General features: G+C 38.2%; 1 protein-coding gene across 1 annotated transcript in view; it reads right to left on the minus strand.

Annotated features, from left to right (window-relative positions):
- LOC128664556 (calcium-activated potassium channel subunit alpha-1-like) overlaps positions 1-25,232 on the minus strand; it is a 198,004-nt gene that overhangs the window by 32,357 nt on the left and 140,415 nt on the right. Inside the window, exon 12 of the mRNA XM_053719374.1 lies at positions 13,758-13,827. Within this exon, the coding sequence (XP_053575349.1) occupies positions 13,758-13,827 (70 nt within the window). The remainder of the gene's footprint in view (positions 1-13,757; positions 13,828-25,232) is intronic.

Below are 25,232 nucleotides of genomic sequence, written 5' to 3' on the forward strand. Positions count from 1 at the left end.
CAATTGTTAGTATCCAATTGCTCTGCATATTAATAAGGGTATTTATATAGTACCAAAAACATATATTCCCTATTCATGGCACCCTTTTTACATTAAGGCCCATTTTACAAGTGGTGCTCTAAAGCCTAGCGCTGGACGCAAAAAGTAGTATCGCTGGATCACACTAAAATTAGCGTGCTACTTGATATTAAAAGTCCATAGTAAAACTGATTTACCAGAGAAGGTTTACCACAGCTGACATTGCGCTAAAGCACCCATTACTTTCAATGGATATTGCGACCTAGCTAAATAGCACTGATATTACAAGTTGAAAGATATGGGTTGTACTTGAGCAAAAGCCCAAATAGCGCTAAAAACTTATTTGCAATGCTTAATTAGCACTACACCTTTGCTAGTAAAAATTGTGTCTTTAAGAATGGGCATATATTTGTAGATTCAATACAGATAGAACCGTAACGCTCTTAAAAAGGGGCATATATAAACTATTTTGTCATTTTAACAAAGTTCCATTATGTGCATTGACACCTTCACCATGAAATTACATAACAGGACCATATTTGAAACACTATTAAAAGAACAATATTTCAAATTCTATTAAAAAGAAATGGACATATTTTGAATAAAAAGAAAAATGTCTTTGTATATTACTATTTGGAACTTCCATTTGGTTAAAAGAAAACCTGCCTTAAATAAGTCGCATTAGGTCTCGTAACATCTATTTATCATCACTTTTTAAATTGAAACTGATTTGTAGCAAATTAGCTGCCCCTTTTTTGATGCATTAAAGAACCAGTAAAAACAGTAGATTTGCATAATCAACAAATGCATGATAAAAAGATAATGCAATAGCACTTAATCTGTACTTCAAATGAGCAGTAGATTTTTTTCTAACAAATTTCAAAGTTATGTCTAATTCCACTCCTAGTGACAGCCATAAGCCAATCACAAATGCATATATTCTGTGAATTCTTGCACATGCTCAGTAGAAGCTGGTAACTTATAAAGTGTAAATATATAAAAAGACTGTGCACATTTTTTTAATTGAAAAAAATTGCTTGCACTATCTGAATCATGAAATTTTGACTTTAGTATCCCTTTAACACACACCACTGATGAATCTTCCCCTATATATATATAACTATCCGAATATGTGGACTTTTATTTAAAACCAATGGTGACAACATTACAGTCCTATATTAGGGATACTTTACACGTGCTAAATATAATGGAGGGAATTGAATGGAATGAAGAATTTATCTGGTTGACATTAGATGTCACTGCATTATATACCAGCATACCTCACAAGGAAGGGATTGCAAGTATTGAATATTTCCTAATGAAACATGAACATCTGCCAGAAGTGAAAGTTTGGTTCCTATTGGAAGCAATAAAATTTATCCTAACTAAGAATTATTTCCTTTTTGATAAAGAATATTTCCTTCAACTTAGCGGCACGGCAATGGGGACCAAATTTGCACCCAATTATGCCAACTTATATATGGGGTGTTGGGAAGACCAATACATTTGGAACAATAACCCATTCAAAAATAACATCATTCTTTGGCGGAGATTTATAGATGACGTCATTGTCATCTGGAGAGGTGATGCAGAAACATTAGAAGCATTTATTATTTACCTTAATTCTAACAACAAAAATTTAAAATTCACCCACAACAGTAATAAAATTAAAATTGATTTTTTAGATATAACTTTACAACATGAGGGAAAGAGAATTATCACCACACTATATAAAAAACAGACCGATTCCAACAGTTACCTACATGCAAGAAGTTGTCACCACAAAAAATGGGTAAACAACATACCCTATGGGCAGTTTCAAAGGGTAAAAAGGAATTGCACTAAAGCAGAGGCCTTTGAAATAGAAGCTAAAGAATTGGTAACGAAATTTGTGGCAAAAGGATACTCTACTGAAGTTATTGAACAGAGCCTGAATAAAACAAGAAAACTGGATAGAAAAATTCTTCTAAAAGGTAATGAGAACAGAAAAATTTCCTCGTCAAAAAGGAGAAATAATTTATTCTTAACTAAATATAATAACTCAGCTACTGAAATAGAAAGAATTATTCGTCGATACTGGTATGTCTTAAAAGAAGATCCAGTATTAAAAAATTTATTAGAGGATAAACCAAATGTTGTCTTCAGGAAAAATAGATCAATAAAAACCATATTAGCACCCAGCACCTTAAGAGAAATTAAAACAAATAAATCCTGGTTAACAGATCAACATAAAGGATTTTATAAATGCAAAAGAAAAAATTGTAATGTATGTAAATATACTGATCCAGAAAATAAAGAAGTAAAATCAAATACAAATAATAAATGTTTTCCTATCAAATCTTTTTTAAATTGTCAGTCCAAATTTGTGGTGTACATCCTTGAATGTAGCTGTGGGAAACAGTATTTGGGGAGAACAAAACGTACTCTGAAACGGAGAATTAATGAACATTTGAATAATATCACCTCTGGTGATGTTCCCCACGGCGTATATGATCATTTCAGGGATGTACACCAGAGTAACCCTGAAGGTCTGAAATTTAAAGCAATAGAACAGGTGGTTCTGGACAAAAGAAGGGGCAATAGACTGTTACAATTACGTAAACGTGAGACCTATTGGATACATACCCTTAAAACTTTAGAACCATATGGCCTCAATAGAGAGGTAGATATACAGGCATTTTTATGATATTAAAATATTTATAACTTCTGATTCTCTTTACCTACACCTTTTTTTTTATGAATTCAAGAATTCCCATTAATATAAAATTGCTTACGCAACCCCTGGATACATAGTGTATCATGAATTATATTTTATTAGTTTATTTTTAAATAATTTTTAAATATTATATTAATTATATAAAAAAAAATTATGTGTGAACTGGATGAATTAAATTAATATATTTGTATTTATGAATTTATGGGAATACAAATTGGAAATGTAACTAAAATTAAGGTTTAAACACATTTTTAAATGAAAAGGGGGAAGGAAATTTTCTTTTCACTTTTTTAATCTATGATTATTTATTAATATTAATGAATTTTGTATTATTGCTGTACGTCTGGTTTTTTGAAAAAGAATATATTTATTGTATGTAATATTATAATCTTAGAGGTTTACATTTTCCTAAATGTGAGCACAGATATGACCATCGCATAATATAACAGGACTACAAATTTGCATCACCGAATTTCAAATGACACGCTAAGGTGGGCGGTCTACATTGACTATGAACGTACTTAAGGGAAGCTTCCAGTGGGTGTGGATATTCCTCTGACGAAGCGGTGACACAATCGCGAAACGCGTAAGGCCACGCCCACCTTGCGTCTGTCTTTGTGGAACAGCGATCAGCTGTTGGTGAATCTGTACGGACCATTTGCTAATGAGAGATTGTGCTCCAAAAAAACTCCTACCAGAGTGGATGTGAGTAGAACAAGAGGCCGGGGGAAATACTTGTCAAGATTTCGTGTTACAAACAGCGATACCCGGCATTCAGGTGTATTTGTCCTGACTCTTTGGACTAAGCACTTTCACAGCAAGCGGCCCTGAGCGGAACTTTTAACCTACATGCTCATACATACCTCATAAGTTTGAGGTTGACTCTTGTGAGTAGACACCCTACGGGGGAGTTGTTTTAATACACACTTGTATTATTGTTTGATTAAATTGATTTGCACTATGTAGGTGCCTTTGTGCGCTTTCTTTCTCATTTTTCTTTTAGATATATATATATATATATATATATATATATATATATATATATATATATATATATATATATATATATATATATGTGTGTGTATACACAATATCTATCTATCTATCTATCTATCTATATATCTATCTGTATAGATATACACTGCATTTTACAAAAATGTATAAAGATATTTATAGAAATATTTATTTAAAAAAACAAAAACATTTTCTTCTATGTGACAAACATAGGAAAAGTATTCTTAATGCACCTTCGACTTAAGTGCAGTTGGTGTAACACAGTTTTGGGTTAGCGTGCAAGCAATAAATAGAAATAGGCTTTCTTTAGAGCCCCCCATAGAAGTCAGAGAGGGAATTAGAACGGTCCCAATATACAAAGCCTGAGGGGTAGATTTATTAAGCAGCAGATGCTGAAATCTAAACCCGAAGTTTCATGTCCGCCTGAAACTTAAGTTAAGAAGCAGCGATGGTAAGACAGCTGCTCCTTAACTCATCCGCCACATCTGAGGTGGCAGACAGCAATCATCCCGATTAGATACAATTGGGATGATTGACACCCCCTGCTAGGAGCCAATTGGCCGCGAATGTGTAGGGGGTGCCATTGCACATTCATTTCACCAGAAATGCTTGTGCAGTGATTAATGAGGACATGATAGGCATTTATCGGATTTTTAAAGGGACATAAACCCAAACATTTTATTTTATGATTCAGATAGAGAATAATATTTTTAAAAAGTTTCCAATTTACTTCTATTATCAAATTTGCTTCATTCTCTTGCTGAAGAGATACCTAGGTAGGTAGCGTGCACATGCCTGAAGCACTACATGACAGGAAAAAGTTCTGCCATCTAGTGTTCTTGCTAATGTATAACATTGTTGCAAAAATCCTGCCATATAGTGCTGCTGACACGTGCACACCTCTGAGCTTACCTCTCTGCTTTTCAACAAAGGATAACACGAAAATGAAGACAATTTGATAAAAGAAGTAAATTGGAAAGTTGCTCAAAATTGTATGTTGTATCTGAATCAAGAAAGAAATGTTTTGGGTTTAATGTCCCTTTAACCCCGTAACGACCAACAACGTACAGGGTACGTCCTACAAAAAACAGAGAAAATAGGATATATAGGAGCGCCACTGGCTAAGATATACCACAGGAGTCAAAATATTAAAATCGAATATTTGTACAAGTATTTAATAAAATCTGCGTAGATAAAAAATAACAAAAATTGACAAAAATTGACAAAAATTGACAAAAATTAACAAAAATTAACAAATAATGAGATCAGAATATTAGACCGAACTGATGAACTCACTAGAGTACAAATTCTAGGGATAATAACCCTTTGATTCCTACTGCATGGATATAATCCAAAAATGAATTGGTACAGCTCATATGTTTAAAAATGAGATCGTGAAACGTATGTGTCAATATAACCATGAAAATAAAAATGAAAATATAAATTCAAATATAAAAAATGAAAGGAAATATAATTGTGAAGATAAAAATCCAGTAAAGGATTAGTTTCTTAGTGAAAGACCCATGTTATGAGTCTAAAAATAAATTTCCTTTGCCAAATTTAAATAGATAGTGATATAAAATATATATATATAAGAACAAATCAAATCCTTGTGATATATAATACTCCTGTGTATAATGTGCAATAATATAATACAATCAAAAATGAGTGTTTAATGCAATACTATCAAAATTAAGTGGGTTTAACCATTTGTAAACCTAAAGCTCAACTAAGCTGGTACCAGCTAAAATTCAATTAGCTTTGGGACACACCGGTCCGTTCTGATAATAAAACTTTCCAATAATTGATATATATCTGGTTATAAAATCATATCGTGTGACAATTTATAAAACAATCAAATAATAAACAATTAAAACATTTATGTCATCATTATAAACGATTGAATGAAAGAAGAATAATAATATAAAAAATATAAAAAAATATAAAAAACAGATGAAAAAATGTCCAAAATCTATCAAATCCTGATGAAATGTAAGTAGTAATTCCTTCCTTAAAAGTCTAATTTGAGTAAAGTCCTTGAGCATATTGAAGTCCAAAGTCCTAATCCTTAGATAGAGGTATATATATAAAAACCTAAAAGAAAAAAGAAAAAAGTGCACTAAACAAATGTGCTTTTAGGGTATGGACTATTGAAAATAGTCTTACCATTCAAAGCCCGGTCCTGGATATGATTAGCCTCTCAATCTTGGTTTTCGGATAGTCGTCTACGCGTTTCGGCCCTCTGAATTGGGCCTTTTTCAAGACATGTGGAGGCTTAATCAATGCTGACCTTTTATATTTTTGTATTGGGCGTTTTTCACAATTGCGGCAAAAAAATTGCGCCAAGAAAATCCCGCCAAAAATCGAGTCCGATATTGCCAGTTTGTTTGTTACCACTATACCTCACTTCCGCTCAACAACCGGATGTCAATGTATTTGGTACTTCCGGTTTTTTACCACTTCCGGTTTCGCGGAACCATTTTGCGAACGGGCAAGAAGGAACAACAAATTTTTGGCTAGACCGGATATCAATATGTGCGGTTCTTCTGGTTTAAAGAAACCATTTTGGAAAAGGGCAAATTTTGACTGATATCGGGCTAATATATCCAGGACTTACAATATTTATCATGTACATTTATTTCCATGACAATAATAACTCTATTTCTTGTTGTATTATTCAGTATCTCATATATGATAAACTTAAATACCAATTGAAATAAACATGAGAAAAATTGTTATTATATAAAATTCCAACAATAAATAAGTAAAGTGAATATTTTAAAAAATTACTAAAATAAAAATTATAAAATTACAAAAAATTACAAAAATATAGTAATCTTAGATGGGTTTAAAGATGTTCTTTGTATTTAACTTTCAATGTATTTTGATCTAGACTTAAATTCCCTAATCTAATGCTGGATTGGTGCATAATACTTTCATTAGGTATTTTTTACTACCGTTATTTGGCAGTTCGACAATATCTTTTTCTTTGTTATTAGGTAATCTGGTGTATTTTATCTCAAAGAAGATACTGAGACCTATTAATTTCTTTGGATTGCTCAATATGGATTGCTTTTGATAAACTCCAATTGACTTTAAAATGAGGTTCACGAAATCTAGACATATGTTCCCTAATCTAATGTTAGATTGGTACATGATACATTTTTTATTATTAGATGTTTTTTACTTTTTTACTTGTTTTTTACTAGTGTATTCTGATTTTGTTTATCATCGTTATTTAGCAATTTGACGACATCTTTTCTTTGTTGTTGGATAATCAGATGTATTTTATACTGAGACCTGTAAATTTCTTTTAGATCTTAAAGAGGATGCTGGGACCTATAAATTTCTTTAGATTGCCCAATGTGGATTGCTTTTGCTGAATTCAAATTAAGTTTAAACTGAGGTTCAAGAAATAAATGAGAGAGATTGGTTTATTAGAAGAGGTGGACGATCTCAAAGTCAGCATTGAGACCTTTTGGATGGATACAGTCTAGGTTGAAAATCCATTTTGATTCTATTTTCAATAATTTTGATTCCATATCTCCTCCTCTCCAATCTTTGTTCACTTTGCATATTCCCATGTATTTCAAGCTTTTATCACTTCCACCATGTACTTCTTTGAAGTGTTTATAGAGTGGTAGATCAACCTTCTTCCATTTGATCTGTAGCAGATGTTCACGGATTCGGTCTCTTAGTTTTCTAGAGGTCTGGCCCACATACTGCAGGCCACACCCACACTCGACCAAATATATTACAGAATGGTCAGTACATCTTATAGTTTGTTTTATGTGAAACACTTCATTTGATACTTTAGACTTGATCGTGCTGGTTTTTATTCCATGTGTGCATGCTTTACAAAAGTGGCATGGATAGAAACCGCATAATTTTTTGCCCATAATGTCTAAAGAATTTTTAGCTTTATTTTCTTTGGGTATACTTGGAGCCAGAATCGATTTTAGATTGTTGGCCTTTCTATAGACAAAATTGGGTTGTTCTGTTAGATGTTCGCCTATAATATCGTCATTTCTGAGTATATGCCAGTGTCTCTTGATTATGTCTTCAATTACCTTTTTTCTTTCACCATATTGGGTTATAAAAGGAATTTTCAGGCCTTCAAACTTGTCTTTAGTTGGTTTCACCTTGTATGTGAGAAGAGAATCTCTTTTTATGTTATTCACTTCTGTGATGGTCTTATCTACAAAGGATTCATCATATCCTCTTTCCAAGAATCTGGTTTTTAGCATTGATGATTGCTTGGTCCACATTTCTTCACTTGAGCAATTTTTTTGGATTCGTAACAATTGTCCTTTCGGGATATTCGATATCCATTTCCTATGATGGCCGCTTGTGTGATGGATATAATTGTTAGAATCTACTTCCTTGAAGTGGGTGGATGTTACAATTCTTCCCTTTATCACTTTTATGTCCAGATCTAGAAAGGTGATGTGATCTTTGCTGATGGTGTTAGTAAATCTCAAATTGGACTGGTTCAGATTCATTACGTCTAGTGTGTGTCTTAGATCTTCTTCACTCCCCTTCCAGATGATTAGGAGGTCATCTATATACCTTTTATATAGGACCAGGTCCGCGCCCGCCGGACAGGAATCCCAGAAAATAGTTTCCCATCTTCCCATATAGAGATTGGCGTAGCTAGGCGCGAACCTGGTCCCCATGGCTGTCCCACACACTTGTCGATAGAACACATTATCGCAATAAAAATAATTATGTTGAAGGATATATTATATTCCGTCCAGTATGAACCTCTTTTGGGGTTGTGGCATACTGTCATCTTTATCTAGGAAGTGACTAATAGACTCTAATCCCTTCTCATGTGGAATTGAGGTGTATAGTGATGTTACATCACTAGTGATTAGGATATAGCTTTCATCCCATTCCATGTCTTTTAGTATATTCAATACTTCGGTGGAGTCCCTTAGATATGATGGTAGTGATCTAACGTAAGGTTGAAGTTTTTTATCTATATATTCAGATAAATTGCTCGACACCGATCCTATGCCTGATATTATTGGCCGTCCGGGTGGGTTGGCTAAGTTCTTATGAATTTTAGGCAGGTGATAGAGTACTGGGATCTTGGGATGTTTCACGCTTAAATAACGAAATTCATTATTGTTGAGAATACCCAATTCATTAGCTTCAGTGAGTAGATCGTCGAGGGTTCTTTTGTATTCATTAGTTGGGTTGGCTTTCAAAATTTCATAGGTAGCTTTGTCTCCTAAAATTCTTCCAGATTCTTTCTTGTAGTCCGTCTTGTTCATTATCACGATCCCCCCACCTTTGTCGGCTGATTTAATGACAATGTTGTGGTTCTTTTCTAATTTAGATATGGTGTTGAATTGTTGGGCACTGAGATTTCTTTTATATGCCTTGTTTGTTTTTAATTTCTTTATGTCATTGCATACCATTGTTTCGAATGCTTCGATAGCCGGTCCTTTACAGTGGGTGGGGTATAAATGGGACTTCGGTTTAAGATCAGAGTGTTGGAATTGGTCCTCTGTTGTGGTAATTCCTGGGGTAAAGGCACCTCTCTCTATTGGTGACTTTAAGAAATATCTCTTCAATGTGAGTTTTCTTATAAACTCCTTCGTATTTAGATATGTTTGGAACTTGTCCAATCCTCTGGATGGAGCATATGAAAGACCTAACCCCAACAATTCTTTTTCTTCACTTTCCAAATTGATGTTACTCAGATTAAAGATTCCTTTGACATCTCCTTTACTATCCTTATTTTTCTCTTTTTCATCTGTGGCTTGTCCAATTTTTAGTGTTTCTGATGTTGTTTTGACCAGATAGGGTCTGTTCTTATATCTAGATCCCGACCTTCGTCCCCTGTGTGTCTTCTTTTTACTGGGGTATCCACATCTTCCAATGCAATCTGCTTCCTTTTCCCTCTTTGTTCCAACACTGGGGGGTCGTTCCGGCCCACCTCTAAAAAAGGAGTGGTGGAAGTGGATGCTGCATAATTATCATCTCTAGGTGTATCCGTTGGTCTTCTTATGTTGGGAGTTGTCAGGGGGGGAAATCTGTTGGTTACCTCAATGGTGTTGTTTCTCCAATCTTGGTGTGGTCCCCTGTAGTTTCTTTGGGGAGGGTGGTTCATCATCTGGTCACTGTATTGATATTCACTATGTAGGTCTCTTGGTCAATGTTGTTGATCAAAGTCTGAATTGCCATACCTTTGTAGGAACTGTCCATGATTTTCTTTATTCATAAATGGCTGGTGAGATCTGTGGTTATATCCATTATTCCAACTTGATGATTGGTAATTTCTTCTTGATTGGTATTGAGATGTGTTGTAAGGCTCATAGTTCCCATAAGACCTATAATGGTGACGGGAATTGTTGTACCAATTTCCTCCATGTGTATTAAAACGTCCTACAAAAAATTTTCCTTAACGACCAAGGACATACCCTGTATGTCATTGGTGTCTTCAAGCAGTGGAATCGATCCTGATCGCTTCCAGCCGCCTTCATTTTATTGCAGTGATGCCTCGATATTGAGGCATCCTTTAATAAAAATTTTTAGCCATCCGATACAGACAGAGCCACTCTGTGACCCTCTCTGCATCGGACGGTCGTTGGTGGGTGGAAGTGGTTGCAGGGAGGCAGGTGAGTGGCCATAGATGGGAGGAAGTCATTGATGGGGGGCGGGATCACATGCTGGGGCGTTGCGCGCATGGGGGGACTCACGGGTGCGCGCACATGCACGATCTGTGGTCACAAGCAAGGGGACGGGAGCGGGTGGGAACTCTACACTATGGGACAAATCTAGTTAGCTGAGGGTAAGGTGGGAGAGAGGAAAGGGTTATTTAAGTGATCTGGGAGGGGGTGGGGGATTGGCTATTGAGGGGTGGAAGCTACACTACAGAAAAATATAAAAAAAATAATTAAAAAAAATATTATTTATGGCAAACTGGGTACTGGCAGACAGCTGCCAGTACCCAAGAAGGTGCACAATAAGGTAGAGGGGGAGGGTTAGAGAGCTGTTTGGGGGGGGTCAGGGAGGTTGGGGGCTAAGGGGGAATCCTACACAGCAGAATATGATTTAAAAAAAAATACCTTTTATTTTAGTACTAGCAGACTTTCTGCCAGTACTTAAGATGGCGGGACAATTGTGGGGTGGGGGAGGGAAGAGAACTGTTTGGGAGAGATCAGGGGGTGGGATGTTTCAGGTGGGAGGCTGATCTCTACACTAAAGCTAAAATTAACCCTGCAAGCTCCCTACAAGCTACCTAATTAACCCCTTCACTGCTGGGCATAATACAAGTGTGGTGCGCAGAGGCATTTAGCGGCCTTCTAATTGCCAAAAAGCAACGCCAAAGCCATATATGTCTGCTATTTCTGAACAAAAGGGATCCCAGAGAGGCATTTACAATCATTTGCGTCATAATTGCACAAGCTGTTTGTAAATAATTTCAGTGAGAAACCTAAAGTTTCTGAAAAAGTGAAATGGTGGCATGAAATATACTAAAATGGGCCTAGATCAATACTTTGGGTTGTCTTCTAAAATATATATATACATGTCAAGGGATATTCAGGGATTCCTGACAGATATCAGTGTTCCAATGTAACTATCGCAAATTTTGAAAAAAAGTAGTTTGGAAATAGCAAAGTGCTACTTGTATTTATTGCCCAATAACTTGCAAAAAAAACAAAGAACATGTAAACATTGGGTATTTCTAAACTCAGGACAAAATTTAGAAACTATGTAGTATGGGTGTTTTTTGGTGGTTGTAGATGTGTAAGATTTTAGGGGTCAAAGTTAGAAAAAGTGTGTTTTTTTCCATTTTTTCCTCATATTTTATATTTTTTTATAGTACAGTTGCTCAAAAAAGTATTTAGTCAGCCACCAAGTGTGCAAGTTATCCCACTTAAGAAGATGAGAGAGGCCTGTAATTTTCATAATTGTTATACCTCAACTATGAGAGACAAAATGTGGAAACAAATCCAGACAATCACATTGTCTGATTTGGAAAAAAATGTATTTGCATATTATGGTGGAAAATAAGTATTTGGTCAATATCAAAAGTTCATCTCAATACTTTGTTAGATATCCTTTGTTGGCAATGACAGAGGACAAACGTTTTCTGTAAGTCTTCACAAGGTTGTCACACACTGTTGCTGGTATGTTGGCCCATTCCTGCATGCAGATCTCCTCTAGAGCAGTGATGTTTTGGGGCTGTCGCTGGGCAACACAGACTTTCAACTCCCTCCAAAGGTTTTCTATGGGGTTGAGATCTGGAGACTGGCTAGGCCACTCCAGAACCTTGAAATGCTTCTGACGAAGCCACTCCTTCGTTGCCCGGGTGGTATGTTTGGGATCATTGTCATGCTGAAAGACCCAGCCACGTTTCATCTTTAATGCCCTTGCTGATGGAAGGAGGTTTGCACTCAAAATCTCACGATACATGGCCCCATTCATTCTTTCATGTACACGGATCAGTCGTCCTGTTCCCTTTGCAGAGAAACAGCCCCAAAGCATGATGTTGCCACCCCCATGCTTCACAGTAGGTATGGTGTTCTTTGGTTGCAACTCAGCATTCTCTCTCCTCCAAACACGACGAGTTGTGTTTCTACCAAACAGTTCTACTTTGGTTTCATCTGACCATATGACATTCTCCCAATCCACTTCTGGATCATCCAAATGCTCTCTAGCATACTTCAGGCGGGCCCGGACATGTACTTGCTTAAGCAGGGGGACACGTCTGGCACTGCACGATCTGAGTCCCTGGCGGCGTAGTGTGTTACTGATGGTAGCCTTTGTTACGTTGGTCCCAGCTCTCTGCAGGTTTGCTCACCGTTCTTGTGATCATTTTGACCCCACGGGGTGAGATCTTGCATGGAGCCCCAGATCGAGGGAGATTATCAGTGGTCTTATATGTCTTCCATTTTATAATTATTGCTCACACAGTTGATTTATTCACACCAAGCTGCTTGCCTATTGCAGATTCAGTCTTCCCAGCCTGGTGCAGGTCTACAATTTTGTTTCTGGTGTCCTTCGACAGCTCATTGGTCTTCACCATAGTGGAGTTTGGAGTGTGACTGTTTGAGGTTGTGGACAGGTGTCTTTTATACTGATAACAAGTTCAAACAGGAGCCATTAATACAGGTAATGAGTGGAGGACAGAGGAGTCTCTTAAAGAAGATACAGGTCTGTGAGAGCCAGAAATCTTGCTTGTTTGTAGGTGACCAAATACTTATTTTCCACCATAATATGCAAATAAATTCTTTCCAAATCAGACAATGTGATTTTTTGAATTTGTTTCCACATTGTGTCTCTCATAGTTGAGGTATACCTATGATGAAAATTACAGGCCTCTCTCATCTTCTTAAGTTGGAGAACTTGCATAATTGGTGGCTGACTAAATACTTTTTTGCCCCACTGTAAGTTATAAGATATGATGAAAATAAAGGTATCTTTAGAAAGTCCATTTAATGGCGAGACAAACGGTATATAATATGTGTTGGTACAGTAAATGAGTAAGAGAAAAATTACAGCTAAACACAAACACTGCAAAAATGTAAAAATAGCCTTGGTCCCAAACGGTCAGAAAATGGAAAAGTGCTGTGGTCCCTAAGGGGTTAACCTTAAGAGCAGTTAAGAGATAGGATAGTCATAGATAACCCTAAATGCTAAGTATTGTCATATCTGTCAACAACAGAGGAATGCTCATTGGTAAGAAACTACACATAGGAAATCAAGGGGTTATTTTGTTTATACCCCAGATCCATATCATAATTTATACTAGTCTAATGTAAATAAACTTGAAATTTCTACCAGCCCTGCAACAAGTTAGGATAACTACTATTACCACTGCTACTAATAATTATATTATTATTATTATTATTATTATTATTATTATTATTATTATTATTAATAATAATAAAAAAATATCCCTGCCTTAAATAACATTATAGAAAAAGAAATACAAAACTGCTGAATGTCAGGAACATATTGCTGCAATTACTTTTTCCATTTTGGTCATTACCTTATTGTGAGATTTCAAAATCTGTATTATTATTCTGACCTGAGGATAGTAATTTTTGATTGATATGACCCTGAAACAAATACAATAAAAGGACATTAATGATAATACCTCTGCAAAGCAAATAATCGTTTAAGTCTACAAGTAGCATGCTGTACAAAATAAGAACAAAAAAGAAAACTGCTTATAGGAACATTAATATAAAAAATTTCCCCATTTAAGGGCTAGATTATGAGTGATGTGCTAACTGTAGTGCGCAAGCAATGGGGGGTATTTGTCAGCTCTTTGTGCATGGCGGAAATAGCGTGCATATATCGAGTTGAAAGTAAACGCATTGGATTGAGTGCAATCAAATTTAATGCGCTTCGGTTTAGCACGACTTCTGGTTAAATGTTACGCAAGACCAAATAGTTGCACAAAACACATAAAAAATACATAAAAATCATCTGTTAGGTTATTTCCTACGAGTTTTGTTTTTACAGGTGGTAAAAGGGTTGATATTATAAAGTAAATTAATCACTAGGTGGAGTAACTGTTTTAAATGAAATGTTTTTAGCAAATCTGTATGTAATTAAGTGTTAATCAATAAGCCTATATAGTGTGAACATGGGCTAAGTCACTTTATATGCATGATTAAAGGGACACTGAACCCACATTTTTCTTTCATGGAGCATGCAATTTTAAGCAACTTTCTCATTTACTCCTAGTATAAATTTTTCTTCGTTCTCTTGCTATTTTTATTTTAAAAGCAGAAATGCAAAGCTTAGGAGCTGTGGACTTTTTGGATACTTTACTGGTTTGGGGGTAACAGTAACTCCTTACAACGTGCACCATTAGGGTGAATACTACAGGGTGCTGAGCTAATTTATTGATTTTATCAAAAATACCTTTATTACTACATTTACACTCATATTAACACTTATAAAACTTATTTTTAAAAAATGCTTTAAAAAGTTATAAGGGCTCAAATATATGAGGTCTCAGGTGTAAGAAAAAAGCCATGCAAAGGACTTTAACCTAGAGATACATACATACACATGTCTAAATAGGCATATGAATGTGTGTACATATATATATATATATATATATATATGTATATATATATATATAAAAGCATCCAAAGGGAAAAGCACTCACCGGGTCTTATTGATCAAAAAACACTTTTAATCCGTGACGTTTCGGGGTTGCCCCCGTCTTCAGACAACAATTACAGGTACATACAATTACTCACCCTTTATAACAAACAAACCCGCTCCCAAGTGCAGTCCCGCCGGTGGCGTACCGGAAGTCAGCAGCCGTGCGCAGAACACTACGTCACCGGTTGCCATAGCAACCAGGACGCCTCCCGGCGGAATCCCTGTTATATGTTAAAACTTAGACATTAAAAATTAATTAACTGTGCAAAGATACAGCATTAATTACAAAAGGCTAAACGAAAAATATATGCTGGGGAAAACACTTCTAAAGAATGGGCTCTAACATCCAGGTAATAATTCGTAACATCATCGTTAGAAAAACATCCTAAATATCCCGAAGTCCCTATACTATAATAGTCAATATACAATATCAATGAAATCCTAAATTAAGTATGTAACAAACAAATAATTCCTAAACGGGGATAAATTATATCCTAACACCGTAACAAACAAGATAAGCTAAACAAGCATATCTAAATATACTCCATATTGAGATTTTCTTGTTTAGCTTATCTTGTTGCTATGGCAACCAGTGATGTAGTGTTCTGCGCACGGCTGCTGACTTCCGGTACGCCACCGGCGGGACTGCACTTGGGAGCGGGTTTGTTTGTTATAAAGGGTGAGTAATTGTATGTACCTGTAATTGTTGTCTGAAGACGGCGGCAACCCCGAAACGTCACGGATTAAAAGTGTTTTTTGATCAATAAGACCCGGTGAGTGCTTTTCCCTTTGGATGTTTATATTGTTATTTTTAAGCACTCCGGGCAGGCTGAATAAGGATTATGTTACCGTGAGTGCTTCTACCTCTTGGGATATATATATATATATATATATATATATATATATATATATATATATATATATATATATATATATATATATAGGATCCCACAAAAGTATTCCACCCCTCATATTTTTGTTAATATTTTATTATATCTTTTCATGTGACAACACTGAAGAAATGACACTTTGCTACAAAGTAAAGTAGTGAGTGTACAGTCTGTATAACAGTGTAAATTTGCTGTCCCCTAAAAATAACTCAACATACAGCCATTAATGTCTAAACCTTTGGCAACAAAAGTGAGTACACCCCTAAATGGAAATGTCCAAATTGGGCCCAAAGTGTCAATATTTTGTGTGGCCCCCATTATTTCCCAGCACTGCCTTAACCCTCTTGGGCATGGAGTTCATCAGAGCTTCACAGGTTACCACTGGAGTCCTCTTCCACTCCTCCATGATGACATCACAGAGCTGGTGGATGTTAGAGACCTTGCGCTCCCCCAACTTCCGTTTGAGGATGCCCCACAGATGCTCAATAGGGTTTAGGTCTGGAGACATGCTTGGCCAGTCCCTCTTGGAGGTGTGTTTGGGGTCGTTATCATGTTGGAATACTGCCCTGCGGCCCAGTCTCCGAAGGAAGGGGATCATGCTCTGCTTCAGTATGCCACAGTACATGTTGGCATTCATGGTTCCCTCAATGAACTGTAGCTCTCCAGTGCCGGCAGCACTCATGCAGGCCGAGACCATGACACTCCCACCACCATACTTGACTGTAGGCAAGACACACTTGTCTATGTACTCCTCACCTGGTTGCCGCCACACACGCTTGACACCATCTGAACCAAATAAGTTTATCTTGGTCTCATCGGACCACATGACATGGTTCCAGTAGCTCATGTCCTTAGTCTGCTTGTCTTCAGCAAACTGTTTGCTGGCTTATTGTGCATAATCTTTAGAAGAGGCTTCCTTCTGGGACCACAGCCATGCAGACCAATTTGATGAAGTGTGCAGCGTATGGTCTGAGCACTGACAGGCTGACCCCCCACCCCTTCAACCTCTGCAGCAATGCTGGCTGCACTTATACGTCTATTTCCCAATGATAACCTCTGTATATGATGCTGAGCATGTGCACTCAACTTCTTTGGTCGACCATGGCGAGGCCTGTTCTGAGTGGAACTTGTCCTGTGAAACCGCTGTATGGACTTGCCCACCATGCTGCAGCTCAGTTTCAGGGTCTTGGCAATCTTCTTATAGCCTAGGCCATCTTTATGTAGAGCAACAATTTTTTTTTTCAGATCCTCAGAGAGTTTTTTGCCATGAGGTACCATGTTGAACTTCCAGTGACCAGTATGAGAGAGTGTGAGAGTGAGAACACCAAATTTAACACACCTGCTCCCATTCACACCTGAGACCTTGTAACAGTAACAAATCACATGACACCGGGGAGGGAAATTGGCTAATTGGGCACAATTTGGACATTTCCAAAGTCTATTATTGTACCCAGGAATTCCACCCTGGTACTGGGAACCAGAGAACTCTTTCCTAAGTTTATATTCCATCCATGAAATCAAAGAAGAAGTAGAAGAGCTCTTGAATGGTCCTCTGCCAGCCGACAGGACGGAGCCTGATCCAGGATGTCGTCCAGGTATGGCGCTACTGCAATACCTCTGGATCTCGCTACCGCGAGCAGAGCCCCCAGAACCTTCGTAAAAACTCTTTGGGCAGTAGCTAGACTAAATGGAAGAGCAACAAACTGGTAGTGCTGGTCCAGAAACATGAATATTAAGAACTTTAAGTGATCCTTGTGTACCCTCCTTCTTTGGGACCACAAAAAGGTTTGAGTAGTAACCCAGACCTCTCTCTGCTAGAGGTACCGGTACAATTACTCCCAGGGAGGAGAGATCCCTCATGCACCCTAGAAAAGCTTCCAGTTTTTCAGGTCTTGAAGACCGGTTAGATAAGATTTGAAACCTATCCTGTAACCTTGTGTGATGACCTCCAGAACCCAAGGGTCTTGTACGTCCCCAAGCCAAGCCTCCACAAAGAGAAATAGTCTGCCCCCACCACGATCCAGCAAAGGATCAGGGGCCGCCCCTTCATGCTAATTTTGTATCGCTGGGCTTCTTGTTCTGCTTGGATTTATTACAAGATTGAGATGGTTTCCAAGTTCCCTTGGACTGCTCTGGCTTTGTGGAGGGCTGCTGGTGTTGCGATTTATCCGAACGAAAGGGACAAAAATTTAGGACCCTTGACATTTTATGCATTAATTAAAATTTAGCACCCTTTGACATTTTACGCATTAATATAAGCAAAGTGAAATGACAACATGACAAATTGTCAACAACAAGCGCATACAAGTGCATTTTTAGAGTGAGATCATCTAAAAGCCATATGGACAGGCTCTGTATATTTATCTAAATCACTCCAAACCAATTTTATTATAGGTGATGGCGGCTAGATTTAGTGGAAAAAAACAATGAAAACAAGTGAAAGAAGAGATATATGAAAAGAGAAAGGGAGAGGGAGGGAGGGAGGGGGAGGGAAATGTTGGGGGATAGAAGGAGGGGTAGGGAATTGTATAAAAACTTGCAAGTCAGGTTCATAGTGTGTCTTAACATTATAGATCAGTTCTGAGGCCTCTGTTCCCATAGGAAAACTATATCTAAAATGAAGTCTTGTCTGCCAATATAGGTATAATGAGACTTTTCCAATTCTAACACATGGTCTACTTCTTTTATCCATGAAATGTATGTAGGGGGTTGAGTGGACTTTCATAATCTTGGTATTAAGCGTTTGAACTATTCAACATATACTGAAAGAGTTTCCATCTGAGTAGGCAAAGTAAACTCGGGAGATCATTAAGTGCTACTATTGTCCGAGTTAGGTCAATGTTTGTATCCAAGGTTTTGATAATGCTTTCAGAACCATCCCTCCAGTATGTGTGGAGAAGTGGCCAGCCCCACCAGATATGTGAGAGACTGTCCACCTCTCCACACCCACTCCAAAAAGTGGGGATGCACTCAGATAAATACTATGCAATCTATTTGGCATCAAATACCAATGGGATAATATTTATAGTTCATCTCTATAATGTTTTGGGAAAGTAATAATTTAATGATTTTGTCAAAGATTCTCCCCCATTGCATGTTAGTCAGTTCTATGTGAAGTTCAACTTCCCATATTTGTATATAAGATGGCTTGCTATCCACCATAGGGCGCTGTATCATTTTATGTATCAAGGATATGTGTGATTTAGTATATTCGATATTGGAACAGAGTGACTCAAATGGCATGAGGGGTCTAACTATATCTGATCTATATGGTAATGTGTTATTATCATTTCTAATTTGAAAGTAAGGGTACCAATGTGTAAAAGGTGGGGCTATTTTTTGTGCAATAACTGCTTGTGTATCTATATGACTGTCTTTAAGGAACATGTTAATTGGAATAATTGAGGGTTTGCTGTTTATCGTAGGTGTTTGTGGAAATTTGAGGCTACCAAAAACTGGGTTGTCGAGCAGGGGCATCATGGGTGAAATGAGACTTGAAAAATCCGGGTGTATATGTAGAACTTTATCCCATTCTTTTAATGTGCTGTCTACATAGTAGTTAGGATTTTCAGTTTTGGGTCTGTGTTTCGCAGGGAACCAGCAAAGTTTGCTAAAGTTTTTGTCTACTATTTTGGCCTCTAATTGGGTCCAAGGTTTTGCAGGTGACGAATGGTTCCATGCCACTATTCGGGCTAGATGGGAAGCCCTTCTCCCATTCATTATTAAAAAATATATTTAAAAAGTCTGGTTCCTCCGCAGCCGGAGGTTTAGAGGCAGCAGATTCTGATCCAGAAAGAACATCCTCTGAAGTATCAGAGGCGTCCTCATCAGCGGATAATCTATTATCAGATAAATCCAACAAGTTGGTAGACGACCCCTGGGAAGGATAGCAATATTTGACCTTTCGCTTGCGCTAAGCAGGGCGAGGTAAAGCACTGAAGGCCACAGACACTGCCATTTGAAGCTGTTCAGTAAAGTATGGTGGTAAGAGGGCTCCTCCCAAAGGAGGATTAGCAGGGCAATAGGAAGCTGTATGTGCAATAGGAGATGACAGCAGGAAATGCACCTCACGGGACGGAGACCCCTCAGAGGTGGATGGCTCAGTGGTACTAAACATCTTGGTTTTCTTAGATATAAGTACACTATCAAGGCATGTGGAACATAATTGAGCAGGCGGGTATACCGTAGCCTCCTCACAATAAAAACAGGTATCAGATTTTGGTAAAGAGGGAGTACCCTCTAACGTATCAGAGTCCTCCATAGCTTGCACTTTTAAGATGGACTATAGAAAAAAATAAATGGCACCTTTATATGCCCAATGGCTAGGACACTCACCCCCTCCTATGACCCAGGCTCCACAGAGAAACCGCTTCGTCTCGTGTAAACAGCATGGCCCAGAACAGTGGTGTGCCATGCAGGACCGCCCCTACTCCTGGAATAAGCGCACCAAACCTAACAGGCCAAAAACAAAAGTAAAATCTGAATGTTCCAACATCTGTCTCAGCATCATCTCACACATGTCACAGCATAAAGCATAATAAAGCAAATTATGCGTAAATCCCCCCTGTTCAATATTCCCCTTCCGTAGATATTAACCTTTGATTCCATTGCGTTATCATATGAGTATAAAATGAAACGATCTTACTGGAATCACCGCCGTGGAACAGACACACAGCCTCTCAAGTTTGACAGTCTTGTAGCATCGCACCTGACATGGACTAAAATGATAGAAGCAGGCAGTGAAACTCGTCAACACTGATTGCTTAGGAGCTGTTAATACGAGTCTGGATGGTTTCGCAGAAGGACTCTCCCTGCATCTCCAGACCCTAACATTTTTAATGTTCTCACTGAGAGGCTGACAAGACTACTTAAAACTTCAGTCCCATGCTGAAGGGTAGTACCCTCCATAAGAGACTACTCCGAATCTTCCGACACTTCTCTGCCATCATCCTGTGACGAAAGGCAAAGAATGACTGGGGGATGAAGGGAGTGGGGGGGTATTTAAGCCTTTGGCTAGGGTGTCTTTGCCTCCTCCTGGTGGCCAGGTTCTGTATTCCCACAAGTAATGAATGAAGCCGTGGAATGTCCTCATATTAAGAAGGAAATATATATATATATATATATATATATATATATATATATATATATATATGTGTGTGTGTGTGTGTGTGTGTTTATGTGTGCACCTATGTATTTATATGTGTATATATGTATATATATAAATACATATGTGTAGGGGGCAGAGTCTGACAGGGCTCCAAGATGGATGCTTTTGCTTAGAGCTCTGTTTATCAGGGCAGAGAGATTCGCCACTACTCCCTCTAATCAACATTCCGGGGGATGCAAACGAGCTCTGAGGCAGTGTGAAGTGGTGGGGAGCACGGCAGGAGCTGTGATTTCGGATTAACAAAAGCCAATAGCCGAAATAAGAAAAGCTATACAGAGATACCCAGCGCCATCTTAAACAAGCTGCGTTGGATAAGTGGAATGACGCACATCCTAAAAGCAGCAGTACAATCTACAATGGCTCAGCGGCAAGTGAGAACAACCCTGGCCGGAATGGCCTAATCACTCTCCACCTCGTTTCGGACAAATTAACAGTGAGTACCGGACACAGTAATCTAGTCAGTCACCATATGAGTATACAGATCCGGACACATAATAAAGGATCCTGAAAACACCTAACTCGCAGGTGCACTACATCAACTCTGACAAAGACACATAAAACAGGGACATTCACATACAAATAGATTACCCTGGTCAAAAGACAACTCACTAAAGGAAAACTACGGCTGCCGACACCCCATGTGGCACTTATAAGGAGCTCAACTCCCAACACACAGTTGTATATATTTTCAATGAAAGGAATATACAGAAAAGTAAGCATGGGGAAGCATACCACCGGCCCTCCACATGGCACATTTAATACTGGCCTTAACACTCTACACAACTTGCCTTGAGATAGAGGTAATATAGCCTCCTTACAAGCAGATCTGGGGTACTATATCACTGTAAGGTGAATGGATATATATAACTCATTTGTCCAACCTCAGCTTTGAGCCTTTGAGACTTTTTACAGCAATAGATAATATAATCTTTGGTCTGGGCCTATATAAGTTTCTACTGTTATGATTACTTTCCCTAAGTGACTTCTCATTTCTTTTGAAAGCCTGCCACCAAGTGACCAAAAATCACAGCCCTGGGGAGAACTAAAAAAGAAAAAAACTACAATAAAAACAACACAGCTTGGACTTCCGGTGGGAGGCTTAGCAAGATGGTCGCAAGTGGGAACTGCTCTGCTTGAGACCAAGTTGTTTTCTCCTATTCTAGGATTAAATCTCCGCCATCCTGCTAGCCCTTAGCAGTTTTAGCTGTTCGGGCATCTAAGGATCAAGTTTTACATCTCTTGGCCCCCGGAACGACGGAAAGTGATAGAAGAAGAGGAGAGAGCTGTGATACGCATGGTACACAGCGCAGCTGGGGACAAAGGAATAAGCATGGAAATCTCCCCAGTCGTAACAGACTTTCAAAACCAAGACATTTTACTTGCCATACAGGGCTTGCTTCTGCCAGCGTTAACCAAGCTGGAATCTACCCTGCAGATACTACTGGCCGACACTCAGGTCGTGGATTTCTCGCCTGCGAGTCCAAAATGGCGCCGCCTCTCAGCAGAACCCATTTGTATCCATGTCTGCATGACTCCTGAGGCACATCAGAGACGGCACAAGGAAGGATCGACGGGACAGCCACTGATGTTAGAGGGCTCGGATCCCATAATCAGAAGTAGCAAGGAAGCAAGCCCCCCCGCAGTTATTAAAGAGGGGACAATGGAAGCCGCGGGACCTGACTCCAAACTGCAGCGCGACCCCGACACTCACTCTCCTCCTCACCAGCCATTAATGGTCGCAATTCACCGGGCTGTGTGCCGATCACATGGAGAAGTGGCAATTGGAGACCCGCTGCTGACAATGACCCAGCTACAGTTGGTATTTGGAATTATGCCGGTTGCAGACCTAACAGCTCATCATTCCCTGAATGCCTGGATCTTTTTGATTAGCATCCGACCTTATCCTTCTACTTACCTGCACCAACGGGTGTCAAAGAGGAGCATACAAAGTCAAGACAACTTAGAATGTAATCACGGGATGACCCGTGGAGGGGTCGGTTAGCTCTTAACTTTCTAATGAGGAAAAAAGGAGGTCTGTAAATTAGCACAAAAATGGCTACCCTGAAAAAAAAGAGGTTAGTTCCAAAATACCTCTGAACAATAACTATTAAAAACCAAATACAGGGTGCGCTAATGAAAGCTGCTAATATAGAGGATAGAATAAAACTAACAAATGCAGAGTTAGTGTTAAAAAACGAATAATGTTTATACCATAAAATATATTTTAATATATATAAATAAACCCTAATACATGTAAACTAACATTTAAAATACATAATATGTAAAATATAAAAAGAAAAAATGAAAATAAAACCACCGGTGGAAAAAAATATCAGGGAAACGAAATGAGAGTCCGTGGTAGGCTTTAAAAATGTATCCAAATAAACAAAGTTCATTGGTTAAAAATGAAAATGAAAAAATGTATAAAAATCAAATGAGAGCATGGAAAGCAGCTGAGTCAGTCTATGTGGCTGTATCAATGTAACTTTGCATCTATGTAACATTCGAAATAAAAGTTCCGTGGGTGGCTGAAAGGACAATCTGCATCAAAATGGAAAAGTCAGTGCCATAAATGATTCGTCTTACAAGTTAGACTCACCCAGAATACGAAGCTATTTTCTGTTATGCTTCTCCGTGTACAAGTGTAGTAGGTCCGATGTGAACATGTTAGACCCTTGATAGATAGGAAATTACCTTTCAGGTGAACAGTATCGCTCCAGCGTGTACTGTGGTTTGCCGGAATGTGCAGCGTGTGCGGGGTCACGTGATGGTTTGTTCCAATCAGATGCACGGATTACCGGGTGGTCTGTAGAGCAGCGTGTAAGTGATGTCTGCAGATTCTAAGAGTCACAGTTAGCCAGGCTTGATGTTGTGAGATGGGAAACAATGTTACATTGCAGTTGGGATTGTTTTTGTAGAGTTCAAAATGGAAAACAACAGAGCGCTCTGTATGTTAAGTTAGACTTGGTAGTAAAAACAATCACAGTGTTGCGGATCAACGCGTTTCAGCTGGTGTAGCCTTTTTCAAGATGATCTTGAAAAAGGCTACACCAGCTGAAACACGTTGATCCGCAACACTGTGATTGTTTTTACTACCAAGTCTAACTTAACATACAGAGCGCTCTGTTGTTTTCCATTTTGAACTCTACAAAAACAATCCCAACTGCAATGTAACATTCTTTCCCATCTCACAACATCAAGCCTGGCTAACTGTGACTCTTAGAATCTGCAGACATCACTTACACGCTGCTCTACAGACCACCCGGTAATCCGTGCATCTGATTGGAACAAACCATCACGTGACCCCGCACACGCTGCACAATCCGGCAAACCACAGTACACGCTGGAGCGATACTGTTCACCTGAAAGGTAATTTCCTATCTATCAAGGGTCTAACGTGTTCACATCGGACCTACTACACTTGTACACGGAGAAGCATAACAGAAAATAGCTTCGTATTCTGGGTAAGTCTAACTTGTAAGACGAATCATTTATGGCACTGACTTTTCCATTTTGATGCAGATTGTCCTTTCAGCCACCCACGGAACTTTTATTTCGAATGTTACATTGATGCAAAGTTACATTGATACAGCCACATAGACTGACTCAGCTGCTTTCCATGCTCTCATTTGATTTTTATACATTTTTTCATTTTCATTTTTAACCAATGAACTTTGTTTATTTGGATACATTTTTAAAGCCTACCACGGACTCTCATTTCGTTTCCCTGATATTTTTTTCCACCGGTGGTTTTATTTTCATTTTTTCTTTTTATATTTTACATATTATGTATTTTAAATGTTAGTTTACATGTATTAGGGTTTATTTATATATATTAAAATATATTTTATGGTATAAACATTATTCGTTTTTTAACACTAACTCTGCATTTGTTAGTTTTATTCTATCCTCTATATTAGCAGCTTTCATTAGCGCACCCTGTATTTGGTTTTTAATAGCTCTTAACTTTCTATCTAGCTGTCTCCTGTGTATATCAGGGTAAGGCACTGACCATGAACAGTATTTGGTGGGTTAAATGTTGGGACCTGTGGACTATTAATGCTTACGAACTGAGCTCCGTTTTTTTTTAGGGTTAAAAGTTATCTGCCTAACTTGTTTGTGTCTGCTTTTATAGTTTTCCTTTTCCAGCCTCATACTTGAGCAGAAATGTACCGGTGTACAGTGCTATTTTACTCTGTCTCGTATGTAATTTACTTGCCCCACACTGAGCGGAACATTAATTCACTTTGCCATCTCGCTGAGAAGGGGATATCATGATTCACTC

This window comes from Bombina bombina, chromosome 6 (assembly GCF_027579735.1).
Source record: "Bombina bombina isolate aBomBom1 chromosome 6, aBomBom1.pri, whole genome shotgun sequence".
Lineage (NCBI taxonomy): Eukaryota > Metazoa > Chordata > Amphibia > Anura > Bombinatoridae > Bombina > Bombina bombina.